Source organism: Orbicella franksi, chromosome 11 (assembly GCF_964199315.1).
Source record: "Orbicella franksi chromosome 11, jaOrbFran1.1, whole genome shotgun sequence".
NCBI lineage: Eukaryota > Metazoa > Cnidaria > Anthozoa > Scleractinia > Merulinidae > Orbicella > Orbicella franksi.
In genome coordinates, this window is record NC_138155.1 from 23709718 (window position 1) to 23720894 (window position 11177).

Consider the following 11177-nt stretch of genomic DNA (forward strand, 5'->3'; position numbering starts at 1 on the left):
CTCTCCCTTCTAACAGAAAAACGTGCTAGCTGTGTTTGCCTACAGAATGTTTCTTTTGGGTGACCATGATAAACATTGCGTCAGTCGACGCAGCTGCTCCGGTCAAGAGTTCAATCCATGGCTCGCTTAACATTTGCCAGCCAATCAGGGCCCGTCGGTGAGCTTCATTTTGGGCTAGTGACTTAATCGATGTAAATAAAGTGAAACTGGGAAAACCCCCTATTTCAGTATAAAACCAACTTCTCTACAGCGTTAAGGGAATCTCCGCGTTCCCCTGGTTCAGCAATCAATCGGACTGTATCGTCCTGTTTTTTTACGTTTATTTACGATCCACACATTCTACATTCAATCGATCTCGATCTCTATTCATTCTGTCAGTTACAATATAGCAATTCTATTTATTGGTTATCACAACGAAAATACACGCGAAAATCCCGAGGATCATGACGTCAATGACTTGGACGGAATCGAGACTGATGTACGCTTTGTGTTACAGACCCGCCATGCCTTGCGCCCGGATGACATACGGGGAACAAGTTACGAGCAATACCGTGATACGTTGCAGCCTCAAATTAAGTCACCCGAAACCTTCCTGATGTCCTTTCGTGGTTAAGCCCGAGGTGTGGAAGGACGTCGCCATGATTCGTCACAAAAAGTCCCGGATGTACAAGATTGATGAGGTTATGGCGACGGGAAGCGAGTTTAGGAAATCTCTTTGTATCAGTGTGAACGAGGTAACAGAGTATTCTCGACCTACTAAGCACGCTTCCGCCTTCAGCAAGGTGTTCACACGATGGGAGGTGACAGTCAAACCAGGATTACCCAACAGTTGGAGCAACAGTGAAGCTGTGGAGAAACTACTGAGAGACATTTGGGCCTTCGCCTTTGCTTTGGCCTCTCATATGTCCAACTAGAATAAGACAAATTATGTCCAAAGCCAGAGAGAGTTTTGTCACGGCTTAAAACCATAACTTAACTAAAAACTGCCCAACCAATCGTACCAAATGTAAATACGCTGCTAGCCAATCAGAATTCGAGTTAAATAAATAAAACCCATGCCGAACGCGGGAAAATATGCAAACAATGTTATTAAAGCGCGGGAAAACACGCCCATCGCCAAGCCTAAATTCAAGAAACATTTCCTGATTGCATAATTAGAGTACGTTACCAGAGTGTTTTAAACAGTTGTGGGTCTACTTCAGTGAAAACTAAACCAAAGCTAATGTAAGTCAATATACAACAATTTTTGAGAGCCGCATATTAAATTTATAGTGTGTTTCTTCAATAACGAAATACAATTCAGGTTTGTTACCTAAACAGCAACGAGAGGTATTCCTCTCTTCTCTCCAATAACTCAGCTTAGAAATTGTATTGCACAGGTGAAGACATGCATGCCTCAATTTAATCGTCTTTTTATCAATTTAATCGTCTTTCTTAATCGTCAATTTAAGCGCGTCTTTCTGTCGCGTGATAGTTGACTCGGCCTTCGTCCTCGTCAACTATCACGCGATAGAAATCTCATAATCTAATTGTTAAACAGCTTACACCTTGAGTAATGTACATGTAAATGTTAGAAAGCTTCTTTCAGTTGTTATAATAAAGTTGCTGCCCAGATGAAAAGTAAGAAGTGCCTTTCACTTATTACCCTGACAAAGAACTTTAAAGTGGCGGTGAATCACAGCGGTCATACATAAATATGCATTAGTTTCTGAACACTGACACATCATCAAAAGCCAATTAGTCACCTTAGTTTCAATACAGTCGAGTTCCCCGAAGGAGAGAATTTTTCTATACATTTATAAGCGTTGTTTTCTATTCGGCTGAGCGAAGCGAAAGAGAATAGAAAGCTTCTCTGTCACAAAAATACAAAATAACATTGAAATAGGAATAAAGGAACCTCACCCGTTTGGTAAGAAAATATGCACCATGTCTGAGGGATGTTTAAAAGTAGGAGCACCCCAGACGATTATGTTTTCGTAGTCAACGTGACGATGCTAACATAGGGGAATGCCTTTGTTATCCATATCACAAACCAAGGCTACTTCAGGTAATGGAATAAATTACGGGGGCCCGAAGGGGTTGAAATCACAGAGCAGCTGTCGCGGTTTTCACTCAGTACTTGAAGAAAGTGGTAATTTGTCATCGTACTGTGATCTACCACAAGTTCTAACGAAAAGGTAGGAATTAATATCAAGCATTGATTCAACAAACCAAGCCAAAAGTTTCAAGATTTCAAATGAATCATCACAGAGAATTCTTTTCGTCATTGAGGCTCAAAAGTCACTCAACTTGTTGTCTAAGCTCGAAAAAGGCCTGGAATAATTTAATACTACAATCTTTAAGCAGACATTTTCACCTAGTAATGAGTGATACTGCGGACTGAAAGACGGTCCTACATTAGAAAATGAATTTTAGACCTACTTTACTCGATTCATTAGTCTTTGCGATACTGTTAGTTAGCGATATAACACTAACGAAAAGGCACATTTTCAGATCAAAGCTTAAAAGGCTAATGATATCTTATGAATTGCAAGTTGTACTATAAAGTTTTAATACAGTAGAAGCCCTCCCTGGAGCAACACTCTCGTTAGTAACTAGGCAAAACCCCGTTTGATTTGTCCTTCAAGCTTAAAAAAACTCTTCGTATTTTCCTTTGTTTTTACTGACTGTTTTAAGCTCTTATAACGAGACTTATTAAAGATTCTAATTCGCAAACGTCAACAGTTTGATAAAAGTCTACACTTAATAATCACTGATTTACCCTAATGCGACATTGTCTAATGATATTTACTCAGCTGGAGAAAGGGTGTTACCATAAGACTGGGGTAGGAAAAAAAAACCACGTCACAGATTGCGTATCTTGAAAAGTTTAGCCTAAATAAGTTCGTCGTTTGTCATCCGTCAATTTTCTCCATCCTTGTTCCTTTATGTTTTATTACTATCTCTTTGGTGTTTTTTTTTTTTTCTTTCTTAGTAAACTGTTATTTTAAGGTTTCCTTTAATTTAAAGGTAATTTTGCATGTGGCCGATGTAACTCAAGGTACCGTGTTGAGCTCATTTCAGTAAGGCTAAAAAGCTCTGCCGCCGGTTGTTCAAAGGCTGGCTGATGATATCCACTGAGTCAATCACTTTCCACTGGATATGAAGTAACAAAATAAACCAGGCTATCCACTAGATAGTGATTTATCCAGTTGAATTGAAAGAGTTATCTACATTTTAAATAACCGGGGCCTGGTAAGCGACCAGTCTTGATGTTAAAATGTGCGGTCGCTGGTTTACATAGTGGGAAACCGATGGGTTTTGTGACAAGTATTTTAAAACTAACCAATCTATTAGCCGATCGTCTCAAAACCTGGTTGAACTATCACAAAACAAGGTCAGCATTCTAATTGCAAAAGAAAATTGCAGAGTTCTAATTTCATTGTCGGCCACTGACTTTAAAATACAAACTCATGATTAAATCCTCTTTTCGATTTAATTGCTTTTCCAGATGCAACTGGCATGAACTAAACTTGGTAGGACAGGATATATTTGAGAATTTTATTGTCCATTTGTTAACTAATGACAACAATACAAAACAAGCTCATTGGCTTACCTTGATAATCTCTTGCTTCTAATGATTCCATAAGCATACAGACAGATTGTTTTTTTCTGTTGTAGTATAGACAGAAAACGTTTGTCCGGCAATGTACAGCAAGCCTCATCTCTGCCTGTTGATTGTAATTCTGGCAACCATTACCACGCAAGGTGCTCGCCCAGAATCCCAACAGAAGAGTGGAAAACATGTTTTTGCCAAACGTGGTGAGTGTTTCTTCACGTGCATTTATGACCACCTTATGTTTTGAGAATTTCGTGTTCAATAACTGTGGTTTGGACATGACAATGAAGATCAAATAGATGCAGGGATGTGATTCTTGTGTTAAGCGAATGTTTTCCTATTTTCAGGGGTTTGTCTTGGGCCAAATGCGGATTGCATCAACAAAAATAAACCTTGTTCATCAGGCATGGTGGAATGTCCTGGTTTTTCTTGTAACCGGCTTAAAGACAGATGTTGCTGTACCTAGTAAGAAACTATCGAAAACCTAACTAATAGCAGTTTTGTATCATCACGGTTTTTTTTCTTTCTTTGGGCAGGAGAAAGAACTACGGTCAGTCGACTCATGTTCAAAACATTTTCGCCCGCCCTCTCCCTCTACTAATGTCCCTGTTCTTTCACTCTTTTTAAAAATATAACCACAAATATTATTATGCGAGTTCCATTCTAGTTGCAATACGATTTTAAGGACCATTAGGAATGCAGAAACATTGATAAACTGTTTACAATTCCCAACACTATCTTTATGGCCGTTCAACAGCACACACATATCCAATTAAGTTATACGGCCTCACACCACACAACATAATACTCTTGTGGGGAGAAACGACAGTTTGAACGAAAACATCAGTTTTCTAGACTCGGTTTTCAGAAGACAGAGGCTCGGTTAGCTATACATGTACAAGCAGGGGTAATGATAGAGTCGAAAACGTCTCCAGCAGTTGTTTCCGGAAAAAACTATCTTTGTTCTGGGCGACTGAATTTCACTGCTCTGAATTTCATATGCTCAAATTAAAGGGCAACCAACATTGCATCAAGTTTAATTTCTGCCCCCGTGCTAATTGCAACTTTAAATTTTCGTCTTTTTCAGGTATCTGTGAAGGCAGTAATGTCTGTTTCTCTAGATAAAATGACGGCCTGAATTTAGAAACGAGATTATGGTTGGCTGACACTAAACTGACAATGAACCCTAAAGTAATTAGATTAAATTCGGGTATTTTAAAGGCAGAACTTATATGCATAATGTAAGAAGATGATAAATAAAGGCTGTGTCATTCAAATATGTTTCGTTTATCTCTATACTATCAATGATATTAGAAATCAGTGAAAACAAGAATGTTGGCTTTTTGGGATGAATACATACATACATACATACATTTATTATTGCTCTCTAAACTGGGCTGATTTCAGTCCAGATTTACTTGAAAGTGTTTCTCAGTTCATCGTACATTTACAAGATTTAACTGAGAAAGTTTTATATTCAGTAACGGTTTGCGCATATTGAAAAGTTTAGCCTCAATTTTTCAAACTCGTCGTTTGTAATCCGTGTTAATCTTCTCCATCCTTAGCCATCCTTGTTCCTTTATGGTTTATCATTATCTCTTTGGTGTTTTTCTATCTTATTAAACTGTTATTTTCAGGTTTCCTGCCATTTAAAGGTAATTTTGTATGTGGCCAAAATAACTCAAAATACCGTGACTGAGCTCCTTTAAGAAAACCAGTATTGTCTAATTCGTATTATTTTCTTCAACTTCGTGATCCGTTCTAGATATTGAAATTAAACACTAAGAGTAGCAAGTTGACCATACGCATCAGAAACCTTTATGATGTCAATAAAACTACTTTTATATTTTTCAACTGAGAGACATTTTAATCTGCAATGCACGTTACATTCCCCTCTCCCTTCTATAACAGGCAAACGTCCTGTGTTTGGCTACACAGTGTTTCCATTGCGTGACTGCAATGCAAACATTATTTTCAGGCTGATAAACATTGCGTCAGTCGAACGCATCAGCGCCTGCCAATGGTTCAATTAATGGTTGAATTATTAAGCGAATACCTTTTCCAGCCGATCAGGAGCTTATTTTTAGCTGGAGCTGGGCGTAATTGGTGCCTACTCTATAGGATTGACAAACTTCATTCAAAAGTATCCAGTTTAGCTCAGTTTAAAACATACGAAGACAAAGTAAGCAAAGATACAGATGTTAATGAATAAGGATGAAGTGTTGAAATTTTCAGTCAGTAATAAGTAAACATGAGCTAGCTTGGGGTAACTTTCAAAGACAGAGAAACAGAAGAAAGGATTGCAATGCTCAATGCGAGTTACAGCTTGAATTTTGATATCAGTCCAAATTTAAAAGTGTTCAATTGGTCATCATACATTTACACGATTTAACTGAGAAAGTTTTATGTTGTTTTAAGAAAACCAGTATTGTCTAATTCGTACTATTTTCTCCAATTTGGTGACCCGTTCTAGGTATTAAAATTGAACACTAAGAGTAGCAAGTTGACCATTCGCATCAGAAACTTTTATGATCATGACATTTTGAGTTACAATGCACGTTACAATCCCCTCTCCCTTCTATAACAAGAAAAAGTCCTGTGTTTGGCTACAGAGTGTTCCTATTACGTGCTACAATGCAAATATTATTTTATTGCCAGGGTGATGATAAACATTGCGTCAGTCGAACGCTGCTCCGGTCAAGAGTTCAGTAAATGGCTCGCTTAATCTTATGTGGCTAACTTTCGCAGCCAATCAGGGCTCGTCAACTAGCTTATTTTTGGCTACTGACTTAAACGATTTAAATAAAACGAAACCGGGAAAAACCCCTATGATTTCAGAATAAAAGCATCGCGGGGTTTAGCTACATTATATTAGGCCTACTCCACAAGAAGCTGTAGATATCTGCCAGCAGTCTCGTAGTCGACATGGTTCTAAGTTCATCGTATTTCGTCTGGAAAGGTATCGAGGAACTTGAGAGTGAAGAGCAAATGCGTCTTCTTCGATGGCAACTTCAAGCCAGAGAGCCGATCCATCGTTTTTCCGACATGAAGGAAGGCGACCACCTGGTGCGGAAAAGTTCCTCCCTTGGTATTTCGTACGAGCATCACTTCATTTGCATTGGACCTGACCATGAAGGGCGGCCAAAGATCGTCCATTATTATAACACGGCGGCTAACGCTAGCGCACAAATGATTTCTACGAGTGGCCTTGGTTCGGGTAGCGCAAATGAACGATTGGGCATCGTGCAAGAGATGACATTACCACACAAAGACTTCATCAAGAACGAAGACGAACTACAAGCTAAGGGAAGAGAAGTGGAGCGAGTCGTGTGGCCAGAGGAATTGCGACGCTTTTCTGTAAGAGAAGTCATAGGCCGGGCTCATAAGAGGAAAGGCGAGGACTTCTTTGACTTGAAAAAGAATAACTGCGAGTCGTTCGTCATGTGGTGTTTGTGTGGCTTGAATGTTAGTCTGCAGGTGACACCACTGCGAAAAGCTCTTTGTGAAACAGGAAGAGGTGTTCTGAGGTCGATTTGGCATGGCCTGCAGCAAATTTTCAAGGTAGGCACCGAGCTTGTTGATGACTTCGCTGTAGCGATCGGACGCGGTGCAACACGCAGTGCAGTTGGCCAAGCCAGCCAAGCTGCTCCAAAAGCTCTTTCAAAGGTTGGGATCGGGGTCGGCGCGGCAGTAACTGTGATAATCGAGGCAGTTATGGCGGGATATGACATTCGTAATGCGTACAAGAATTGGAAAGATACAGGACTCATTGAATCCAGAGAGGAGTTCATCAAAGAGGCCACTGATGTTGTGCTGTTGGCACTTTTTCGCTCCGGCGGAAGTATCGTAGGAATGGTAGTCGGTCAAGTTGTGATCCCCATTCCTGTTGTTGGCGGCCTCGTGGGAGCTGTTCTCGGAAATTTCGTTGGTCACCTTATTGGAAAAAGCCTGTCAGGAACATGCTCTAAAACTCTTGCTCATCTAATCGAGACTAAAATGCGTCAAATACTAGACTAGTAACGCGATACAAATGTAGTACAGCCCTTACCTGACTTCCTTCCTACATAGTGTACTGTAAAACAGCGCGGAATGGTTTCATTTACGTTTTTACACGTAAAATATTATATAAAGTAACTTTCCCGAGTTTTAAAAAGGGTCGCGAAAATTAAATTAGGTACTTGATCATCCACTGCACAAATCACCAAACATTCGCGCCCGAATTCGATCGAACACAGATACCGAACTATTCTGAGATATCCAGCCTCCCACCGGGGGGCGGGGGTACTCCCTTATGTGGGCTATACAGGTATGTGCGGCCCCAAAGGATAGGGGTTTTCAGCCGTTTTGGTTATAAACAGGGTATCGATTTTAGCTGATTTTGACCATTTTGCTCATAAATAGGCTATGGTTTTTGCACTTTAGCCTTGATATTGGTATGTTTTTGAGAAGAAGCCGCATTTTCATCATTATCAAAAAGAAAATCGACAAAACCCTTCACAAATTATGTTTACGGTAATTTAACATTGGTTTGAACTAGGGAGCTAATTATAGCACAGGTCTGAAACAGGATTGTCATTTAAGAGTCAGGTCATAATTTACCCTAGAGCAGTTGGTTTCTCCTACGCCGAACGAGAGAAACCACTGCGAGCAACCATTCGTTCGTTTGAGTTAACCGCCGTCCAGCGAAATGGACGAATAAATTAACTTTGAACTGGTAAAACTAGTTTCGAAGCTGGTTTAGGCTCGCACGCATGCGCTCACCAACATAACTGCTGCGTTTACGCTAGCCCACCGTGTAGTGATCAAAGTCCAAGTCCACTGCGAACGATTATGATCTGGGTTACGATGTTGAGGGACGTTTCATAATTCTTGGAGACTGTGCTGTACATCGCTGGAAGTTCTTCCTCTAGTGCTTGGAGTTAGTCGCTTGAAACAGCTTTTACAAAAGAAAGCTTTTAGGTTTAGGACCACAAAATTGATAATAAATCTGACACTTCGACGAAGGTCTGGAGCGTCTTTTGTCGGCATTTTTGGCGATAAATTTTGCATTCTTTGGACCGGCGTTGTATAAACAAATGGACCTGACGTCAAATGCATCACGTGGGGGTGACGAACTCGCGCATGCTCAATGGAAAAGCAGACGGTTGCTCGCAGTGGTTTCTCTCTCGTTCGGCGTAGGAGAAACCAACTGCTCGCAGGGTAGTCATAAATAGGGTAGGGAATATCGCAGATTTTGGTCATAAATAGGGTAAGGGTTTTAGGAACCGGGCCGTGCACCCCACCCAATTTTTCTGGGAGTACCCCCCGGATCCAGGAAAGCCTGATTTGAAATACGGATTCAGTGGCCTTTGAGGCTAGAACGCTCTAAGTATTTTCTCTTTGGTGCAGTGATCATGTTTGCCAGTAAGCAAAACTAGCAACAATTGATCTAAAAGTTGATTGTATTAATTACTGTTAACGACAATAAAACTTGTTTATTTTTCCCTTGCATTATCTATAATAAAGGCACCATGCACCACTTGAACAGCCTGGTTGACCATTGAAAGAGCTGTTAGAACTGAGTGCATACCCATCACTATTTTCATGTAGAGTTTCGTAAGCCAGCAGACTGTTATGAGTCAACAATTCTTTCGGCTGGATCATAATTATAGCTTTCCCATTTCCTTTTTTTGAAGACTTTAAAGGAATTTAAATTCATGCTCCTGAGAGAAAAAGGATTTGAAGCGCACTCGTATGAGCGACCTTGTAACTAATACGGAAAGCACTCTTAGGATCCATGACAGGGGACTGCTTCCGGTCTAACCTCGATCCCAGACTCTCTTCCACCAGCTAAGAGAAGCCAAAAGGGCTATGGGGACGAGAATGGTCCCAAGGAAGCTGAAAAAGAAGAGAGAGCCTGGGATCGAGGTTGGTATGCGGAACACACGGACGAGAGGGATTGGCAAAGAGACAAGACAAGGGTGTGGCGCGCACGCTCCCTCGTTCGGGAGGAAAAACGCACGTCGGACCCTTAGAGAAAAGGGCTAATGGTGGACACCCAACACCTCACACCTCTTATGCTGAAAAAGATAGCACGCCTGAAGCAGTTAAGATGAAATCCGATAGCAAATCGAGCAATTTTAGTATCTAGTTGACAAAAACTTTGTAGTAGGAAAATTTTTAAGCATATCGCAGCCCGTTTTGCATTTTCTAAAGGCTACAAAAAACACCAAAAACAATTTCCGATGGAAACTCGAGGAAATAAATTTCAAAGTTCTGGGAATTTGTGCAAACACGTGTAAAATTTCATCAGCAGTTTCAATTCAGCAGTACTTTCAAGTGTTTCATATGAACTTCAAAATTTGTTTTTGACATTCAGTGTTATTAGAAATGATTTCGAGAAAAGGTTTGCAATACGACGTAAATAATTTCAGTCCAAAGATTTGTCTACTTGTTACTCGAAGTTCTGGTGGATTCCTTCACAAAATTTTTCCCACCCTATTTCTGACCTTGAAAAGACCTGTCTCCGTGTCAGGCGCTTTCCTCTTTTGAAGAGGTCTGGATATGGTCAGACTGACTTTTAAAGCCTTTTAAAGGTTGTTAGTTTCCAACCAAACTGTTGACCGTGGAAATTAAAATAAACAGCACCGAACTATTTATCAACTTGAAATTGACCGCCGGAGTGAGTTTGTGAAAATTAACCCTTTTTCAGAGTAAAGTTGGGAGAAGTCACTATGTTCTGAGCAAGTTCTTTTGCAACCTTTTTCCTGTGTTTTTTCCAACCTTATTTACTAATTCCCTTTATTTGGTCATGGAGGCTCCCCCTGGGGTACTCCCAGAAAAATCGGGTGGGGTGTACGGCCCACTTCCCAAAACCCTTACCCTAATTAACCCAAATCTGTGATTTTTCCTACCCTATTTAAGACCTGACTAAACATTTGATACCCTATTTAAGACATTTAAGCCATGACCATTAAATCAATACTCTGTTTCAGACCTGTCTCATAATTAGTTACTTAGTTCAGACTGATGTAAAAGGCATCATGAAGAGCTTTTGTTGATGGTCTTAGCTATAATGATGAAAAAGTAGCTTTCAAAAAAAACTGAATTCAAGACTAGAGTGCAAATCCCACAACCTATTGAGACCAAAATGATCAAAATTGATACCCTATTTATGACCAAAATGGCTCAAAAAAACTTACCCTATATCAGTGGCGGATCTAGGGAAGGGGCCTGGGGGGCCCCAGGCCTCCCCCTTATTTTGGGCAAAAAACGAAGAAATAGCAGAAGGAAGAAAAGTTGGCAGGGCAAGAAAAACACCCCACCCCCACCCCCACCTAGCTCAAGGTCTGGATCTGCCACTGTATATAGCCCATATAGGGGAGTACCCCAACCCCGCTCAGGTACAGGTCAAAGGGTGATTCAAACATGAACTACACTTAAACCAGTTTCTGTAGATCTCTGACATATAAATACTTTATTTACAAAAGTTAGGTACAAAATTGATATAGTGTAAGTCTTCCGACAAAAGTGCATTCAGGTCACATATGATAATTATTTCATTATTCAGTAATTAAATTTACAAGCCATCATTGGAATG

The 11177-nt window shown here is 40.3% G+C and overlaps 1 protein-coding gene and 1 long non-coding RNA gene across 3 annotated transcripts; both read left to right on the top strand.

Moving 5' to 3' along the window:
- The first annotated feature begins 221 nt into the window (after nucleotides 1–221).
- LOC145502842 (uncharacterized) lies at nucleotides 222–4860 on the top strand. 2 transcript variants are annotated; one of them, XR_014051395.1, is made up of 4 exons: nucleotides 222–2177; nucleotides 3661–3801; nucleotides 3946–4063; nucleotides 4686–4860. It is a non-coding gene; the product is annotated as an uncharacterized LOC145502842 (long non-coding RNA). The 2 variants fall into 2 exon arrangements; XR_014051396.1 differs by having other exon boundaries at nucleotides 3666–3801.
- Nucleotides 4861–5989: 1129 nt separating this feature from the next.
- Nucleotides 5990–9193, top strand: LOC145502019 (uncharacterized). Its single transcript, XM_081481319.1, has one exon. It carries the CDS (start codon nucleotides 6524–6526, stop codon nucleotides 7613–7615), a length of 1092 nt encoding a protein of 363 aa, XP_081337445.1. The 5' UTR covers nucleotides 5990–6523; the 3' UTR covers nucleotides 7616–9193.
- The last annotated feature ends 1984 nt before the right edge of the window (nucleotides 9194–11177 follow it).

Excerpts from the sequence above, each read along its gene's own strand:
- LOC145502019 (XM_081481319.1), top strand. The coding sequence starts at position 6,524 with ATGGTTCTAAGTTCATCGTATTTCGTCTGGAAAGGTATCGAGGAACTT.